Below are 21,358 nucleotides of genomic sequence, written 5' to 3'. Positions count from 1 at the left end.
AAGAGTGTACTTGCGAATGTCATCAGCTTTCGCCATCTTGCACAGATCGGTCAGACCAATCTCAGTGACGGTCCACAGCTCGCTGTTCATCGCCATGAGGCGTTTCTTCATCATGGCCTTCCACTTGGGATACTCGTGACCGTCAAAGATGGGGCATGTCACTTTCGTCATACCTGCGGTCGACATAACTAAAACTCCAGACGGTTAAACCAAAATCACACAGAACAAGGGAGTACCTTGCTCTGATACCAATTGAAAGTGTGTTATATCGACTAGAGGGGGTGAATAGGCGATTTTTATGAAATTCTTCACTGAGGAATTTGCCGGTGAGGAAATTCCTTAGCAAAGAACTACTAGCAGCGGAATAAGTACTCAAAAGTAAACATAACAGAATACAAGCATAGTCATCATGATGAAATGAAGACAGACACAGAGTACAGGAAGCGTAATCACAGGATAACACAAGATGAAGACAAACAGACTGAAGAAATTAAACTGAGGAAATTGAGAAAGTCTTCAGTCAAAGTCTTCAAACACAGATATGAACAAACACACAACACAGTTATGAGGAAATGAAAGAGTTGAGGAAATAGAACCAGTAAGCTTGGTGAAGACGATGATTTGGTAGACCAGTTCCAACTGTTGTCTCAGTTGTACGTCTGGTCGGAGCGGCTGAGTATTTAAACTCGAGGACACACAGTCCCGGACACCCAGTCCTGAACACGTAGCTTAGGACACCCAGTCCTCACCGTATTCTCCTTGAACTAAGGTCACACAGACCTCGTCCAATCACTCGTGGTAAGTCTTCAAGCGACTTCCAAACCTTCACAAACTTGGTCACTCGGCGATCCACAATTCCTCTTGGATGCTCTAGACCATGACGCCTAACCGTCTGGAAGAAGCACAGTCTTCAAAGGTAACAAGCGTCGGATCCACGCAGGATCAATCTCTTCAGTGATGCTCAATCACTTGGGGTTTGTAGGTGTTTGGGTTTTGGGTTTTTGGTTTTTCCTCACTTGATGATTTTCGCTCAAAGTCCTCAGAGGATGGGTTGCTCTCAAATGACAAGTGTCAATTTCTCTTGGAGCAGCCAACCAGCTAGTGGTTGTAGGGGGCGGCTATTTATAGCCTAGGGAGCAGCCCGACATGATAAGACATAAATGCCCTTCAATGATATGACCGTTAGGTGGATAGATATTTTGGGACAGCTAGCGCATAACACAGCAACGGTCGGAATTTTGAGTAGTAAAATCCTCAGGGCTATCATGTTCCTCACTGTGTAGGAAATCCGCACTGGCGAATTCCGAACTCCTCAGTCAGGACAAATTCCTCAGAGACCAAAAGAACTTCGTCTCTGTCACTGAAGAAATTGACTGAACTGTATGAGGTTTCCAATGGCTTCACTCAAAGGGATTGGTAGGTGTAGGATTTTGAGTTGAGCATCACATGGAAATTTTTCCTTAGTATTTCCTCGACCCCCTTTAACAGTACGGTGTTTCCTATGACTCAAGAAAGAGAAAAACAAAACTATGAAAACGAAAGTCTTCAAGCTTCATATTCCTCGCATGAATATCAAGTCTTCATGGACACACCAATTTCTTCACTTTCAAAGTCTTCATGAAAGTCTTCAGAAATACCAAAATCTTCAGTCGAAGATATTCATTTTTGGGGGTCGACTTTTCTTGTAAATATCAAACTCCTCATAGACTTATAGACCTGTGTACACTCACAAACACATTAGTCCCTTAACCTATAAGTCTTGAATACACCAAAATCACTAAGGGGCACTAGATGCACTTAGAATCCCACCGATATCCTCGAGAGACTAAACACTCATGATTTCCAGCTTGCTGAGAAGAGAGGTCTCTATGGACGAAGCTATGGTAGATCACGGGCTCTGAAGGCCAAGGCAGTGTCTGAATCTGAAGGTGAAGATTCTGACAGCAGCCTTGGTGACCCTGAAGAACTGAGCCAGGAGCTAGCTATGCTCGTAAGGAAGTTCCAAAAGTTCTCAAGATGTGGTCGCTTTGGTAAATCCTCAAGAGGTGGTGACTTGAGAACAGATTCCTCATCCCATGATTACAAGAAGAGACTCTGCCACAAATGCAAGAAGCCTGGACACTACATTCAAGACTGTCCTTAGTGGGAAAAGGGATCAAAGAAGAAGAAGTACAAGGATTACAGTTCTAATGATTCCAAGAAGAAGAAGAAGAAATCTTCAAAGTCCTCGTCATCAAAACCTTCAAGGTCCTCATCTCACAAGAAGAGCAGCTCCAAGAAGGCTCGGACGTTCATTGGCAAGGAAATGGACTCTGAGGCTGAATCTGAGGAAAATGAGGAAGAGGAGGAATCTGAGGAGTCAAACTCTGGTGTGGCGAGCCTAGCCCTCGCTACCGCGTTCGTCAGCAAGTCCATCTTCAACTCTGAAGAAAAGGACCTCCCCAACACTACTGATGACGGCGATGAGGACTACGCTCCCACCTATTGCTTCATGGCAAAAGGCTCAAAGGTACTCAAATATCCCTCCTCTGAATCTAGTGAGGATGAATCTGATGAAAACCTCAAACCTAGCTATTCTAAACTTGCTAAGATTGATGTGAAACTACAAAAGTCTCTTGAAAAGGTTCAAAACATGCTAGATAAAAGCGATGATATGTTGGGCGAGGAAATGGATCGCACTAAAATTTTGACTGAAAATCTTCAGAGACTTCAGTCCAAGTTTGACAATCTTCAAGGTCATCATAACACTCTCCTATCTGATCATGAGAAGCTTTCTTATGAATTTCTTCAAAGAAAGCAAGATCTTGAGCAGTTAAGAGTGAGTTATGAAGATCTTCAGAAGGAGCGTGATTCATTACTTGCTCAATCGATCAGCGCTACTCAGGATGAATTTGTTCATCCATGTTTGAAGTGCATTGAATATGAAACTGCTAATTCTTCACCTGAATGCTCAAATACTTCCATTGCTGCAAATTCTTCAACTGCCTCTGCTATCACTAATTCCTCATCAGAGGACATTGCTAGTATCACTGATGATGCAGGGATGAAGGAATTGTATATGAAAGGCATGTACAAAAGCCTCAAATGGCATCAGGCTCTTTGTGACGTGCTTAAAAAGTAGATCCTTAACAGGAACCCTAGGAAAGAGGGTATTTCCTTTGAGAGGAAAATCAATGCTGATGGGACATACTGGAAACCTGAGCAGTATCCCAAAACCTCATGGGTTGCTGCAAAGGGACCTTCAGTGGATCCATCTACTTTATCTGGCTTTACATGTGAATCTATATATTCTTCTGATGAATCAATTGACTCCAACTATAAACTGTTCAAAAATCAGAATGGTGAAGTATTTGCTAGATATGTTGGCACTAACTGCAGGAACGGTCCTCCTATGAAGAAAATCTGGGTTCCCAAAAGGTGCCTTGAAAATCTTCAGGTGAATGTCATCATGACACCACCTGTGAAGAATAGGAACCCCAGATCAAATTCTTCATATGGATCCAAGTCCTCATACGGACCAAACTCCTCACATGGATCAAATTCCTCAAAAGGATCAAAGTCCTCATATGAACATCATCGTGCTAACCCATCTGTTTCGTAGGGAAGATCTAAGGATTATGGATATGTGCATTATTCCTCAAATCATTATGTTCATAAGTCCTCGAAGAATTTCTCTGCTTACTCTTATGCTTACCCTAACCCCTCTTATGTGAAACGAAGTGGATTGGCATCTATGCCACCTTCCTCTTATGGAGCTCGAAGAATCATGAACTCTTTTCCACCCCTTCAGATGTGGGTGGTGAAGAAAAAGAACTAATCTCTTATGCAGGATCAGGTCTCCATACGAACTTAATCGTCTGAAGAATTTGCTGGAGACCTGAATGTGCTTGAAAGGACGCAAGCTAATCATGAAGAAATGAATTTTCATTTCTCACGTCCTCATACTTCTTTATCTGTTTTATTGCTTGATGAAATTGATCTTATGAAATTAATACCATATTCTTCACTGATGAAGTATATGAATTCGTAAGTTGCACTAATTCATCTGCAGGATGATCAACCCAAAGCCACTAAGTGGGTCCTCGATAGTGGATGTACAAATCACATGACTGGTGCCAGGAGCTTATTGATGGACACTGCTTTATCTCCATCACATCTGAAGCATATCACCTACGCTGACAAAGGCGAAAGCAAGGTATTGGTTCTAGGTAAGGTTGCAATCTCAAAGGACCGACACATGGACAAAGTCATGCTTGTCGAGTCCTTAGGGTTCAACCTCATGTCTGTCTCAATGCTTTGTGATCTTGATATGGTTGTTGTCTTTGGCAAGTATCGTTGTGTTGTGATCATGGAAGCTGACAATTCCAAAGTCTTCGAAGGCTTTAGGAGAGGAGATTTGTATATTGTTGATTTCTCTATAGGACCACGACCTGCTACATGTCTACTTGCAAAAGCTTCAGAAGGCTGGCTATGGCATCGACGACTTGGTCATGCTGGCATGAGGAATTTGCACACGCTCGCAAAGAAGAAGCATGTCATTGGCATTGAAAATGTCAAATTCCTCAAGGATCACTTGTGCGGAGCCTGTGAAGCTGGAAAGATGACCAAGGCCAAGCATCCAGCGAAGACTATCATGACTACTACTCGACCATTTGAATTACTTCACATGGATCTCTTTGGCCCTACTCACTATGCCACATTTACTAATGCTGCATCCTTATATGGCTTTATCATTGTCGATGATTATTCTCGATATACATGGGTCCATATCATCTCTTACAAAACTGAGGTGCAGGAAGTCTTCAAACGATTTTCATCGAGGGCTTCAACCAACTTTGGTGTGAAGATCAAGCACATCAGAGGTGATAATGGAACTGAGTTCAAGAACACTGGTCTTGATGACTATCTTGATGAACTTGGTATTACTCATGAGTTATCTGCTCCGTATACTCCTCAGCAAAATGGCGTCGTAGAGCGCAAGAACAGGACTCTTGTTGAGATGGCCCGCACTATGCTTGATGAGTACAAGACGCCTCCTCGCTTTTGGCCCGAGGCAATTGACACTGCGTGCCACATCATCAACAGGGTATATCTTCACAAATTCTTCAAGAAGACTGCATATGAACTCCTCACTAACAATAAACCCAATGTGATTTATTTCAAAGTCTTCGGTGCTAAATGTTGGATTAGAGATCCTCATCACATTTCTAAATTTGCACCGAAAGCACATGAAGGTTTGATGCTCGGTTATGGTAAGGACTCACACACCTACAGAGTCATCAACACCTATCATCACAAGGTTGTTGAAACTGTAGATGTGCGGTTCGATGAAACTAATGGCTCGCAAATAGAGCACCTACCTCCTGTGAGAGATGAAATACCTCTTGAGGAATCTATTAAGTTCAAGGCTACTGAGGATGTCATTCCTACTGAAGAATCTTCTGAAGAAGTCATTCCAAAACATGAAGAACGTCATGCTGATGCACCTGAGGAAAATGGTGTTGAAGAAAATGCTGATCAAATTCCTCAACGACAACCTGCTCATCCTCGCGTTGCAAATGAAGTGCAAATTGAGAAAATCATAAGCGACATCAACATTCCAGGTTCTCTCACATGCTCAAGAGCTTCACATTTATCGAACTTTTGTGGGCACTTTGATTTCGTCTCTATCACAGAGCCCACTAGGGTAGATGAAGCATTTCTGGAGCCTGAGTGGATTCAAGCTATGCAAGAGGAATTACATCAATTCGAGCTCAACAACATCTGGGAACTGGTCAAACGTCTAGATCCTTGCAAGCACAATATCATCGGCACAAAGTGGATCTATTGCAACAAGCAAGATGAAAATGGCCTTGTGGTGAGGAATAAGGCACGGCTTGTAGCTCAAGGCTACACACAGGTTGAAGGAATTGATTTCGATGAATGTTTTGCACCTGTTGCTAGACTTGAAGCTCTTCGCATATTACTTGCTTATGCTAACCATCATGATATCATCTTATATAAAATGGATGTGAAAAGTGCATTCCTCAATGGTAAGCTTGAGGAAGAAGTATATGTTGCTCAACCCCCAGGTTTTGAAGATCCAAAGCATCCTAACAAAGTCTTCAGACTCAATAAGGCCCTCTATGGCCTCAAGAAGGCCCCACGGGCGTGGTATGACACTTTGAAGGAATTCCTCATGAATAAAGGCTTCAAACCCGGTCCACTTGACCCAACTCTTTTCACTAAATCTTATGATGGTGAATTTTTTGTGTGCCAAATTTATGTTGATGATATCATTTCGGCTGTACTGACTAACATCACATTGATGAATTTGCCTATATGATGAGTGAATAATATCAAATGTCTATGATGGGAGAATTGAAATTTTTCTTAGGTCTTAAGATTTGTCAACAACGCAATGGCATATTCATATCTCAGGAGAAATACCTCAAGGATGTATTGAGGAAATTCGGCATGCAAGATTGCGAAGGAGTCAAAATCCCTATGCCCACAAATGGTCATCTATGCATTGATGAAAATGGTATTGACTTCGATCAAAAGGTATACCACTCCATGATTGGCTCTTTATTGTACATATGTGCATCTAGGCCAGATATTATGCTTAGTGTTTGCATGTGTGCCCGATTTCAAGCTACACCGAAGGAATCACACCCATAAGGCTGTGAAGCATATTCTTTGATATCTAGCTCACACACCAACACTTGGATTATGGTACCCCAAGGGCTCGGCTTTTGATCTCATTGGATATTCAGACTCTGGCTATGCTGGTGATCGTGTGGACCGCAAGTCAACATCTGGCACATGCCATTTCCTTGGACGATCTTTGGTCTGTTGGTCCTCGAAGAAACAGAACTACGTATCACTGTCTACTACTAAAGCTGAGTACATTGTTGCTGGTTCTTACTGTGCTCAACTACTATGGATAAAGCAAACTCTCAAGGACTACGGCGTCAACGTGAAGAATGTGCCACTCTACTGTGACAATGAGAGTGCCATCAAGATTGCTCATAAACCAGTTTAGCACTCGAATACAAAGCACATTCATATTAGTCATCATTTTTTTCGTGATCATGTGTTGAAGGGTGACATCTCTATTGAGCATGTGAAGACTGAAGAACAGCTAGCCGATATCTTCACTAAGTCCTTGGATGAGAAGAGATTTAACAAGTTGCGGTGTGAGCTAAATATCCTAGAATCTTCGAATGTTCTTTGAAAAGGACACTCATCCTAACACTTATGCAAAATTGATGACTTAGATGTGCAACACATGAAGAAACATTTTTCTTCAATCAATGAAGAATAACACTCTAAGTGTGAAGAAATTAACGAAGAATTTGATTCTCAGAACCCTACGACAATTGTACGCGGTGTCTGAAATCATCATTCTTATACGGTGGGTCACGCCACCACCAAATGTTGAAAATCTTAAATTGAGTTTTTTCCTTGGTTCTTTGAAATTCCTCAGTTGTTTTTCATCTTGTATTTTCTTCACCATTTCTGTCGTTTTTCTTCATTGGCTATATATATATATGAGTTTATGTCCTCTACAACATTCACTTATTGTTATTTCTTCAAGTTGCTTGTTCTGCTAAGTGAATGTGATCAGACCATTTCCCCCTCTATGCTAAACTCAACCCAGTCTATTCACAAATTCTTCATGTGCGTTCTATTTGAGTATCGTTCAAAATCTTCACTGTGTCCTTGTCAGCTGAAGAAATTGCGAACGAAACTTTAAAACCTATCTTATCTAAATTTTCGGCTTTGCCACTCAAACCATTCCGCATTCTATGCAATGTTTATCTATTCACCCACGATCTCGCATGATCGCCACCTCTCTATAAGTGGGTGACACATGTCAAGCGAATCAGAAAGGTCAGGGGCACGTTCATCCTATTTCCTTGGGCGAACGGTTTTTCACTTCGGCTATAAATACCCCTCTCCCTTCCTCACTTCACTTTTACTCCACTTGACCTCACTCCCTCGCTCGAGCTCCCCAACCCTAGTGTCGCCGCTACTTCCATCGTCGTCGGTGAGGAAGAGCTTCACTGCCTCGACCTCCTCCTCGTCGTACTCACGCCGCACGCGGATTTCTTCACTCCTCTGCCGCCATAGCTATCTTCCTCTGCCAAGTTAGGGCGTGGAAGATCTGAACCGACGAGCTTCAAATCTACACTTCCTAGTTCGTCGTGTTCTTCGTCAAGGGTAATTAAAAGTTACTTTTACTGCCCTTGTTGATTCTGATGTTTTCTTCAAATCTTCAAAAGGTGTTTATTCCTCAACTCTTCACACACTAAACACCTCACATATCATCTGTTCTTGATCTGTTTCTCTAAGCAACATTTTTCTTCAAGATTCCTTAATTGTGTGGATTTTCAAATCTGTACAACTCTGGAACCTAAGTCAAAGAACGCTTAGTGAAATTCTTCAAGACTCATCTGGTCAATTTCCTCAAACTTGTTCTTTTTGCAAAAACTTCTGAGAACGCATATGACCTCTCCAAATTCCTTGCACCTATACTCTATTCACAGGTACACATGTCCGTTGCTGAATCACTAGGTTCTCATCAACTGCATCAGATTCTTTAGCCCCGAAAAAAATGAAGCCACTGACAAGTTCCTATGACAATCCAATTGATGTTGTTCCTGTCTCATCCATGTCATCAAAGGACCTTGTTCCTTTTGATGAAGAATACGTGATCCCAAGCAGATCAGATGATGACATTCCTTCTGCTGCTTCGTCAGAGCAATTGGATGAAGAAATTGAAGTGGATGAAATCCCTTTAACCCCAATAATCTCATCGCCCATGCCTCAGTTCACTGCTGAAGAGGCCGGGGTTGAAGAAATGAATGAAGAAGAAGATGTGGACATTGGATGCACAACTCCAATGATGAACGATGACTTTTGGGAAAGTCAGCACCCCAATTCTCCTCTGTTCACACCCCTTCAACAAATTCCTCAGTCCCCTGTAACCACTGAAGTTCAAATGGGATCTGAAGAACCTCATGCCACACCATCTGTCCATGAAGAGATTCCAGCCACTAGTGCTGAAGAAAATGTAAATGAAGAATTGAAGTCCCAGGCTGCCACTGAAGAAGAACCTGAAATTCCTCAGCCAGCGGAACCTGAGAATGAGATCCCTGAGGTTGTGATGCAATTGACTGACACTCCTCACCCCAAGCCAAAGGATCCTTTCTCGAAGAAGCAAAAATTCAAGGCTAATGACTTCTTTGGCGAGCATGTATTCTTCACTCACTATAATCCTTATGACTCTGCTCATCTAAGGAGGAAGTGCTTCTGGGCTGCCAGCCAGGCCAACTTCTATTCTTCACTGCTTTTCAAAAAGGACAAAATCTTCTACCATGAGCATATTCCTCACGTGGAAATGGAATCATTGCCTTGTTTCTCTCATGTTCTCGGTGTGCTTCATGACGTAGGCCTCCTCAATTTTTGCTCTGACATTGTTGATTGGAATGAAGAGCTTATTCTTCAGTTCTATGCGACACTGCACATCACAGGTGATCTTGAAGATATCAACACCTGGGTCTTGGACTGGATGACCGATAACACTCATTATAAGGCACCGGCCTCTGAATTACTTCACGCCCTGCCCATCAGTCCACCCAGTGAAGGAGCTCGCTGCCTGTACCAAGAACCTGAACTCACTGCTCATTACATGCAAGTTCTAATGAAGCCTCTGAAGCCCGGTCAAGCCCTAAGGACCAAATTCCTCATGAAGGACTTACTCTATGTTCCTAGAACAGTCTATCACATTCTGACGAGGACAATGAGTCCTATCAAAGGCTACGACTCATATGATGAGGAAATAGTTGGCATCATGAAGAATTTGCTATTCAACATCATTCATAGCATTCCTGTCAATTACTATGATTTCTTCATGAGGACTCTGGCAAATGTTGCACTCTCTCCGTTTGAGTTGAAGCCTTATGCTCCTTGGATTATGAGATTCCTCATAACAAGGTCTTCACTAAACTACAAGCCTGATTTTCAGAATCACCTCAGCTACCTGCCCCCGATTGAAGTCCTCAAGCAGACTTATACATCAACTGATGAAAAAGGAAAGGCACCTGTTGTCATTGATGAAGGCATTCGTCCATTGGATGATCAGTTTCGCAAAGCTGCATCTTATTCCACCAATGATGACTCTGCCACTCATGACTCTGCTGCAAATGCATCCACGTCAAATCCTCAAGCCACAGCTCCCAGGGTGATGACTGACCATGAGCTGCTTCTTAGTCTTCACCAGAAGGTGGATCGCAACCATAAATGGGTTAAGCATCAGTTTGGTTCTATTCTTCACAACATGACTGCTACACATAATGCAGTGAAGAAAAACCATTACTACCTCCATGAAGTTTTCGGTCGCACCTGGGCTGTCTTATCACATCTGTATGGTGAAGAAGATCTGAAGCAAATGGGTCTCAAGCAGAACTTTGACTGGTATGCACCTCCACCGAAGAAATTCAAGAAGGTCAAAGTTCCTACCTTGGTGGCTAGCTCCTATTCTTCATCCCGCGACACCGACGAGTATGAATACTTGGATGACACTGCGGCAGGCCCTACAACAACAAATGACCCCAACAACGCTGGCGCTCCTCCATCAACTTGATATTCTTCAGGGGCGTTAGTCCTCATTTTCGATCCTTTTGGTCATTCGGTGACAAAGGGGGAGAAATTTGAGTTAGTCTTCAAGCGGGTCTACCTATATGGGCGTTTTTTCTAAGTTACAACTCTCGTTCTTTCGAAGACTTTGCTGGATTGAGTTGTAATCTTAAACTCTATGGTGGTCTGCTACTTTTGTTGTGTTTTTCTGCATTCTTATTCCTCATTAATGTTAATGCACGCATGCTGAATTACATCAGTCACCATATTTCATCATGCATTTCAAATTCTTCATATTATATGTTAAATGCGTGTATGAATTACAAGATATAGGGGGAGATCTCCATGATTCTACTCTTCAAAGTGTGCATTGCTTCAAAAGCAAATTCCTCACTATGCACATCTTCAGGGGGAGTTCTTCTATATCTTGCAATCAAATTCCTTAATTTCAGTATTTACACTTCATATGTTTATCCCCGTTGAAAACTTAACCTATATTGTCATCAATCACCAAAAGGGGGAGATTGTAAGTGCATCTAGTGCCCCTTAGTGATTTTGGTGTATTGAAGACTTATAGGTTAAGGGACTGATGCGTTTGTGAGTGTACACAGGTCTATAAGTATATGAGGAGTTTGATATTTACAGAGAAAGTCGACCCCTAAAAATGAAGTTCTTTGACTGAAGACTTTGGATTTCTGAAGACTTTGAAAGTGAAGAAATTGGTGTAATCCTGAAGACTTGGTATTCATTCGAGGAACATGAAGCGTGAAGACTTTTGTTTTCGTAGTTTCTCTTTTCTCTTTCTTGAGTCATAGGAAACACCGTACTGTTAAAGGGGGTCGAGGAAATACTAAGGAAAAATTTCCAAGTGATGCTCAACTCAAAATCCTACACCTACCAATCCCTTTGAGTGAAGCCATTGGAAATCTCATACAGTTCGGTCAATTTCTTCAGTGACAGAGACGAAGTTCTTCTGGTCTCTGAGGAATTTGTTCTGGCTGAGGAGTTAGGAATTCGTCAGTACGGATTGCCTACACATTGAGGAACATGATGGCCCTAAGGAATTTGATACTCAAAATTCCGACCATTGTTGTGCTATGAGCCAGCTGTCCCAAAATATCTACCCACATAACGGTCATATCATTGAAGGGCATTTATGTCTTATCATGTCAGGGTGCTCCCTGGGCTATAAATAGCCGCCCCCTACAACCACTAGCTGGTTGGCTGCTCCGAGAGAAACCGACACTTGTCATTTGAGAGCATCCCATCCTCCGAGGACTTTGAGTGAAAATCATCAAGTGAGGAAAACCCAAACCCGAACACCTACAAACCCCAAGTGATTGAGCATCACTGAAGAGATTGATCCTGCGTCTATCCGACAGTTGTTACCTTTGAAGACTGTGCATCTTCCAGACGGTTAGGCGTCATGGTCTAGAGCATCCAAAAGGAAATTGTGGATCGCCGAGTGACCGAGTTTGTGAAGGTTTGGAAGTCACCTAAAGACTTACCACGAGTGATTGGGCGAGGTCTATGTGACCTTAGCTCAAGGGGAATACGGTGAGGACTAAGTGTCCTGAGCTGCGTGTTCAGGACTGGGTGTCCGGGACTGTGTGTCCTCAGGTTTAAATACCTAGCCGCCCTAACCAGACGTACAACTGTCACAGCAGTTGGAACAGGTCTACCAAATCATTGTCTTCACCGAGCTAACTAGTTCAATTTCCTCAACCCCTTCCATTTCCTCTTTTCTATGTTGTGTGCTTGTTCATATCTATTTGAAGACTTTGACTGAAGACTTTCTTCATTTCTTCATGAAGACCATGCTCATGCTCTGTTATGTTTACTTCTGAGCACTTATTCCACTGCAAGTAGTTCTTCACTCAGGAATTTCCTCACCCTGAAATTCCTCAGTGAAGAATTCATAAATATCGCCTATTCACCCCCCCTCTAGTCGACATAACGCACTTTCACTTTTATTTTGTGTTTGGTTATTTGCTTGGTTCCTTTGGTCTTTATTTTTTCTTCATTTTTACATTGGTTTTCTTAGTTTTCTAATTGGGTTTTTTCATTTCGTTCTTCGCTAAACTTTAGTTTTCTTTGTTCATATTTTTGGTTTTCTTCATTTTCCTCATGTTATTTTTTGTTTTTGTCGGGTATTTATCGATTTTCATTTTTCCAATAGATGTCTACTTTGTCTCAATACAAAATGTATATTTTTAGGGAACACGCACAACATTTTCCCAATATACAATGGATATTTTACATACACATGATGTACATTTTTCTAATGCATGTTTTGAACACCTTTTTTGCATACATGGCAATATTTTCTGAATATAAGTTTTATATTTTAGTGGCGATAATCATTGAAGGGCATTTATGTCTTATCATGCCGGGCTGCTCCCTAGACTATACATAGCCGCCCCCTACAACCACTAGCTGGTTGGCTGCTCCGAGAGAAACTGACACTTGTCATTTGAGAGCATCCCATCCTCCGAGGACTTTGAGTGAAAATCATCAAGTGAGGAAACCCAAAATCAAACACCTACAAACCCCAAGTGATTGAGCATCACTGAAGAGATTGACCCCGCGTGGATCCGACGCTTGTTACCTTTGAAGACTGTGCATCTTCCAGACGGTTAGGCGTCATGATCTAGAGCATCCAAAAGGAAATTGTGGATCGCCGAGTGACCGAGTCTGTGAAGGTTTGGAAGTCACCTGAAGACTTACCACGAGTGATTGGGCGAGGTCTGTGTGACCTTAGCTAAGAGGAATACAGTGAGGACTAAGTGTCCTGAGCTGCTTGTTCAGAACTGGGTGTCCGGGACTGTGTGTCCTCAGATTTAAATACCTAGCCGCCCTAATCAGATGTACAACTGTCATATCATTTGAAACTGGTCTACCAAATCATTGTCTTCACCGAGCTAACTGGTTCCATTTCCTCAGCCCCTCCCATTTCCTCTTATCTGTGTTGTGTGCTTGTTCATATCGGTTTGAAGACTTTGACTGAAGACTTTATTTATTTCCTCCGTTCAATTTCTTCAGTCTGTTTGTCTTATCCTGTGTTATCATGTGTTTACGCTTTCTGTACTCTGTGCATGTTTTCATTTCTTCATGAAGACCATGCTCATGCTCTGTTATGTTTACTTCTGAGTACTTATTTCGCTGCAAGTAGTTCTTCACTCAGCAATTTCCTCATCCTGAAATTCCTCAGTGAAGAATTCATAAATATCGCCTATTCACCCCCCTCTAGTCGACATAACGCACTTTCACTTTTATTTTGTGTTTGGTTATTCGCTTGGTTCCTTTGGTCTTTATTTTTTCTTCATTTTTACGTTGGTTTTCTTAGTTTTCTGATTGGGTTTTTTCATTTCGTTCTTCGCTAAACTTTAGTTTTCTTTGTTCATATTTTTGGTTTTCTTCATTTTCCTCATGTTATTTTTTGTTTTTGTCGGGTTTTTATCGATTTTTATTTTTCCAACAGATGTCTACTTTGTCTCAATACAAAATGTATATTTTTAGGGAACACGCGCAACATTTTCCCAATATACAATGGATATTTTACATAAACATGATGTACATTTTTCTAATGCATGTTTTGAACACTTTTTTTGCATACATGGCAATATTGTCTGAATATAAGTTTTATATTTTAGTGGCGATGATCATTTTTTAAACTATGTGAACATTTTTTTTGCTTTGTGGAAATATTCTTCAAACTTTTCATGGATAGTTTTTTGAAATCACGTGATTATTTCCTTAAAATGTCACATACGATTTTTAGTGGGAATACAAAATAGTTTAATCGATGTGAACATTTTTTATTTTCTTTCTGCTATAATTTGGTTTGCTTTGTTTTCTTCGTTTTCTTTTGTTATCTTTTTATTAAGTTAGTTTTTATTGGTTTCCTTTTTATCAAAACATGTTTATAATTTCTCAGTATAGAAAGTGCATTTTTAGGGCACATGTGAAACAATTTTCAGATACATGTTGGTAAATTTTCAAATATATGATGTAAATTTTTAAAATACATGGTAACAATTTCGAAATACACTATTTATATGTATTTAATCGATTTTTTTACAAACTACACAATTTTTTTCATTGTATAAACATTTTCAAAAATGGAAATAAATATTTTTTCAACTTACACAACTTTTTTCTTCAATATTTCACCTACATCTTTTAATGGAAATTAAAATTTTAACCTACGCGAATACTTTTTACATTGTATATGATTTTTTTTCAAAAATGTCGAGATCATTTTTTTGTAATGCTGGAATATTTTGATTATGTTTCACGACCATTTTTTAAATGGCAAAAAACTGTTTTTTATATTTATAATATTCTTTTTTAAAATGATAAACATATTTTAAAATTTCCCATTCACTTTTCTGAAAGTTATTGACATTTTTCTAAAACTGCGCTAAGAAATTTCTTATACTATGTTAACATTTTTCAGATTAATGGTTTTAATTTTTCTGAAGTGAATTTAAGTTTTTAAAGTATACACATTTAAATAAAATAGAAAAAAGATAAAAAGAGTGACCGAAGCATGGGAAGACCAAAATAGTATTTTGTGGAACCGCTAGCTAGCGGACATCCGCCGCTGATGTTGTTTTGGATATTCGAGTCCTTTTTATGTATAGGAGACATAATTGAAATACACATAATACATGTGGATCCTTTGGATGCTATTGTCTTCTTTTGTCATGAGAGAGAAAAAATGTTTAGAGAAGACCGTTTGCATGCTTGTTAAAATATTCTCTATCTCCCCATCAAAAGACTTTCATTTAATTTCATTGTGAAATATTGGATGATAGAATCTTTTGAATGAAAACTCCAATTTTGATTTTTATATATATTTGAATTCATAGCGAGAAGGTCTCCAGAACAAGATCAATTATGGATACATTTGAACTAGTTTTAATTTCCTAGATTTTAAAAAACATATATCACTTAAATAGAAAAGAAGATTTCACTCATCTCGAAAAATCATTTCAGCCGATTAAAAATAACAATTCACTCATTTAGAAAATATGAACTCACTCATTCAAATGATAGATTTCATGCGTTTTAAAAAAAACAACCCATATTTTTGACTGAATCCACTCGTTTCAAAAACTGATTTAATCGTTTCATATAACAGATTTCACTTGCTTGAGAAAAATCACACAAGATAAAAATCTGATTTCACTCATTTAAGAATATAATTTCACTCATTTGAAAAGTAACTTCATTCACTTAACTCAATTAATAGTAAATATCCACTCGTCTAAAAAAATTGATTTCAATCATTGAGGGACCGATTACACCCATTTTGCAAGAAAAAATATTTCACTCGTTTGAAATAACTTAATTTCAACCATTTCAAAAACCTATTTTAATTATTTCCAAAAAATCACTCGCTTCATTAAACAGGTTTCGTTCATTTATAAAAAAAGTTTTTCACATAATCAGAATTTCGTCTGTTTGGAATAACTAGTTTAAAAATTCTAACTAAAAAATTCATGTATTTCACACCGAAATATTTGTGATGTGTATCAAAAAAAATATCTCACTTGTTTCAAAACATTGGTTTCACTTATTTCAGAGAACTGATTTCACTTATTGGAAAAAATATCATTAAAAATACAATTTTGCTAGTTTCGAACAAGATTTTGCTCATTTAAAGAAAATCGAGATTATCAGCTTCACATATTTATTAAATAACTAGTGCTTCATTTTAGAAATAACAAATTTCACACTGAAAAGGGTTTCATATGCATGAATTGTTTTTTTAGAAAAGCGATTTCAATCATTTCATTAACTCATGTCAGTAATCTTGACAACATAAATTTCAAATGAGTGAAATTGAACTTTTAATATGATTAAAATAGCAAAAACATAAATTAGCTTAAACTTATTCAAGATTGATCTTGTTCTAAAGATAATATGTTTAGGAATTTCAATATATAACAAGTTTCAAGAATAGACCATTACTTTTAAAGATATTGGCTATCTGAAATTTCAAATAAAGATAAAATGCATGGACTTGTTGGGTAGAGAGAGAGGAGGGATGAAGCATGCATGCGTTACCACTCTGTTCAAAAAGTATTGCATTACCCTGGCATTGATTTGACTAAAATCAGAAATAGTACAAGAGAAGCTTTGCATCAAAATACATTCATATACACATGCATATGGTCCCACAACTTTACATATGGCAGCATCCAATTGGTGGCAAGACCATCGGTAGGAGTCGGAACCGATAAAAATGAACTTGCGGTTTTTGTATTGTATAAACATTTTCAAAAATGGAAATAAACATTTTTCAACCTACAAAATTTGTTTTCTTTAAAATATCACCTACATCTTTTAATGGAAATAAACTTTTTGTAACCTACGAGAACATTGTTTACATTGTATATAATTTTTTTAAATGTCACTATCATTTTCTTGAAATGCAGGAATAATCTGATTATGTTCCAAGTCCATTTTTTAATGGTACAAAACAGTTTTTGACATTAATAATTTTCCATTTTTACAAATTATAAACATATTTTTAAATTTTCTCATTCACTTATCTGAAGCGAGGGAACATTTTTCATTGGGACGAACAATTTTCTGAAATTTATTGACATCTTTCTAAAACTGCGCTAAGAAATTTCTTATACTATGTTAACATTTTTCAGATTCATGCTTTTAAATAATTGAAATACACATAATACATGTGGATCCTTTGCATGCTATTGTCAGCTTTTGTCAAGAGAGAGAAAAAATGTTCAGAGAAGACTGGTTGCATGCAGGTTAAAATATTCTCTATCTCCCCATCAAAAAACTTTCATTTAATTTCATTATGAAATATTGGATGATAGAAACTTTTGAAGAAAAACTCCAATTTTGATTTTTTTATATATATTTGAATTCATAGCAAGAAGACCTCCAGAACAAGATTAATTATGGATACATTTGAACTAGTTTGAATTTCCCAGATTTTGAAAAACATATATCACTTAAATTGAAAAATAGATTTCACTCGTCTCCAAAAATCATTTCAGCCGATTTAAAATACCAATTCACTCATTTAGAAAATACAAACTCAGTCATTTCAAATGATAGATTTGTTGCATTTAAAAAAATCACCGATATTTTTGAACTGATTCTGTTCCTTTCAAACACTAATTTAATCATTTCATATAACAGATTTCACTTGATCTAAAAAAATCACACATGTTTAAAAACTGATTCCACTCATTTAAGAATATAATTTCACTCATTTGAAAAACTAACTTCACTCATTTAAGAATATAAATTCACTCATTTGAAAAAACTGTTTTCAATCATTAAGAGACCAATTTCACCCGTTTTGTAAGAAAAGTTAGTTCACTCATTTGAAATAACTTATTTCAATCATTTCAAAAACCTATTTCAATTATTTCCAAAAAAGCACTCACTTCATTAAACAGATTCTGCTCATTTATAAAAAAGTTTTGAAATAATCAGAATTTCACATGTTTGAAATAAACATATTTTGCTCATTTATAAAAAAGTTTCACGTATTTCACACCGAATAATGTGTGATGTGTATAAAAAAAGATCTCACTCGTTTCAAAAAATTGGTTCACTTATTTCAAAGAACTGATTTCACTTATTTGAGAAAATATCATTTCAAAAATACAATTTCACTAGTTGCAAACAAGATTTCGCTCGTTTAAAGAAAATTGAGATTACCTGCTTCACGTTTTTATTAAATAACTAGTGCTTCATGTTTGCAGTAACATATTTCACATTGGCAAAGGTTTCATATGCATGATGTTTTTAAGAAAAGTGATTTCAATCATTTCATTAGCTGATTTCAGTAATCTCGACAATGTAAATTTCAAAAGAGTGAAATTAAAATTTTAATATGAGTAAAATAGCAAAAATTAAACTAGCTTAAAGATATTCAAGATTGAGCTAGTTCTAAAGACCATATGTTCATGAATTTAAATATATAAAAAGTTCCAACAATGGAACATTACTGTTAAAGATATTGGCCATCTGAAATTTCAAACAAAGATAAAATGCATGGACTTGCTGAGGAGAGAGAGGAGGGGATGATGCATGCATGCGTAATGCGTTACCACCCAGTTCAAAAAGCATCGCATTACCCTGGCATTGATTTGACTAAAATCAGAAATAGTACAAGAGAAGCTTTGCATCAAAATACATTCATATACACATGCATATGGTCCCACAACTTTGCACATGGCAGCACCTATTTTTTTTATTTATTTTTTTTGAGCATCATGGCAGCACCTAATTGGTAGGAGCCGGAACCGGTAAAAATGAATTTGCGATGACGAGACACGCCCTACTGTGCCGGAGCCAGCCGTGTGCCTCGCAATAAGCCGCGCCCCACATCAAGCTACCTGGACTCTTCGCTTCTTGAAATCGGTTGCATGCAGCCGGAGACGCTCTGTCGTCGTCTATATAGACTCCCGGCACATCCCCTCCCATTGTTTCTTGTAGCTTCCATCCTTCCGCCCCCTCCCTCCCTAATCCCTATTAGGGTCTCATCTGGCCGTTCTTCCGAAGCTGTTCCACTGAGGAAAGATGGCGCGCAAGCGGAAGGCCGGCGACAACATTACCGGGACAAGGCATCGGGCTGCTGCGCGGACGGAGCCAACAGCCGGTAGATCGGGCCAGACTGCAGGGCCTACGGCGAATGCAGCCGGCGACGGCATTGCTGGGATTTCGCCGGATATGGCGTGGCTGTTGGCGGTGACTTCAGGCTACGGCAACGCCGTCGGCTCTTCCCAGTTCGGTGGAGGTGGGTGCCCAAGAGATCAAAGCATACGAGCTGCTCGCGGTCGCGGGGCCGGGGGCGGGTCGGGGTACAGGGGATTCTCCCAGTCGCAGCCGCATAGGAGGGAGCCACAGATGCCATCTCAGGGGATGCTCCGGCCGCCGCTGGCCAATCCAGGTGAGTCCCCTCCCAAGAAAAGCGCAAAATTCTTTCTGATCCGTGCGTCTCTTGGTTCTTCACTGACAGCGGAGTTCGATTTCTTGGTCTCTGTTGCAGCCGGTGGGCGTCCGCCCTTCACCAACCAGTGCCACGCGCCGACCGGCCATGGTTCGCTCCCCGCCCAGACCCAGAACCACGTCGCCGGTCCCAGGCAGACAGGAACAGGGCAGCCGCGCGGCCACTCCGGCGGCGGCGGGGTAATTTGCTAATTGCTATGCATTATTTTCCATTCATTCGTTATTTGGGCTTGTCCTGCCGCCATGAACTCATTGATTTCCTCTTGGACCTTCGCATTGGTCAGCATCCTTCTTCGGCGACCACTTCCGCAAGCGCGACAGGTGCTTCGGTCAGTCATCCAGTGTGCACTCTTTGCAAGAGGCCCACGACCGGGGTTTGGGGCTTGGTGCCATTGTGCGTGGATTGCTACAACAATCCCGTCACCAGCAACGTACTTCAGCAGCACCCGGAGATCCGATACGTGCCTCCGCATCCAGTCCCCAGCTACGGCGGCGCGACGCAGGGTCAGGGCATCGCCATTGATCACCAGCGACAGCTCGACCTCGGCCAGCCTTCTTACGCGGGGCTGGCACTGGCTGCCGACGGCCCACTCACAAGGGCACCAAGTGCTGACTGCTGCAGTGTTTGCCTAGAGCCAATCATGGGGGCTTTGGACTCGTCGCCCTTGGTGCCATTGTGCGTGGATTGCTACAACCGTCTCTTCGTCGCCGGCGATGTGCCTCCGCAGCACGCGCAGACCGGCAGCCACGTGCTTCCGAGTCCGGTCCCCAGCTACGCGGGTGCGCCTGGGGGGCCAGTCCCTGCCAGTGAGCGGCAGTACCGGGCTGCGGCCATTAGGCCTCCTTCCAGTTCCACCTCGAGCTCGGTCGTCGGTTCGGGACCGATCTGCCCGGCTTGCGGCCACCCCTCCGGCACCGGCAACAGGGCGTGCAGTGTTTGCCACCGCAACGGCCCGCCGCCGCCAGAGCTCGGCTAGCTCCAATCAGTACTGTGAGTGAGAATGTCTTGTGAACTCTGGGAGCCTTCTCTGCTTGCTCTGTTTTGACTTTTGACAAAGATGCTGCTTTGAGTAGTGATGATTCTTGTGATTCAGTGACACCATATATTTGTGCTTGTTTCCTTTGTTAGTGCTCTGACATTATATCTGATTAGTTAATCTTTGGTTCCTTCCCTACTCTTTGATTTTGCTTCAAGTGTCTGGCTGGTTCACTTTCAGTTTAACCAAATGAGGACTCCAGACCTTCTTCCTTGGTACTGATTCAGTTTGAGATTACATTTTGTTATGCAAGACTGATGATCAGTTCAAATCCTAATAGTATGCCAGGAACAATATATATAATAGATGATTCGACGGTTATTTCCTCTTATGTCTTGCTGTCATTTGTCGTCAGTAAATGATGATTTGGGCAGAGAATAGGTTAATTCATTAATAATACCCTGTTGTTCCTGACGCTTTGGTGTTGCCTCATTTGTTTGACGGATTCAGTTTGTCTGAAACCGAATGAATGATCAATTTTTTTTTTAAGACTACGCATCATGATTTCTAAGCCCAGGAGTTTGGCGAATGGCGATATAACATCACGCGATATCTAGGTTTTTGAAGCAAGTGCTGTAGAGTGGATTCTCCTGATATTTATGCAATATACAGAAAGTTTTGTCCTGATATTATGTACTCCCTCCGTTTCATATTACTCGTACTAAATCAGTGACGAGTAATATGGAACGGAGGGA

The 21,358-nt window shown here is 40.2% G+C and overlaps 1 protein-coding gene across 1 annotated transcript; it reads left to right on the top strand.

The window, feature by feature from the left end:
* Positions 1–19,197: 19,197 nt before the first annotated feature.
* LOC147973327 (uncharacterized) lies at positions 19,198–20,603 on the top strand. Its single transcript, XM_087524959.1, has 3 exons — positions 19,198–19,567; positions 19,667–19,806; positions 19,911–20,603. Exons 1-3 carry the CDS (start codon positions 19,198–19,200, stop codon positions 20,601–20,603), a joined length of 1,203 nt encoding a protein of 400 aa, XP_087381085.1.
* The last annotated feature ends 755 nt before the right edge of the window (positions 20,604–21,358 follow it).

This window comes from Triticum urartu, chromosome 5A (genome assembly GCF_056163025.1).
Source record: "Triticum urartu cultivar PI428250 chromosome 5A, HENAU_Tu73, whole genome shotgun sequence".
Lineage (NCBI taxonomy): Eukaryota > Viridiplantae > Streptophyta > Magnoliopsida > Poales > Poaceae > Triticum > Triticum urartu.
This window is presented reverse-complemented; position numbering and strand designations above follow the sequence as displayed.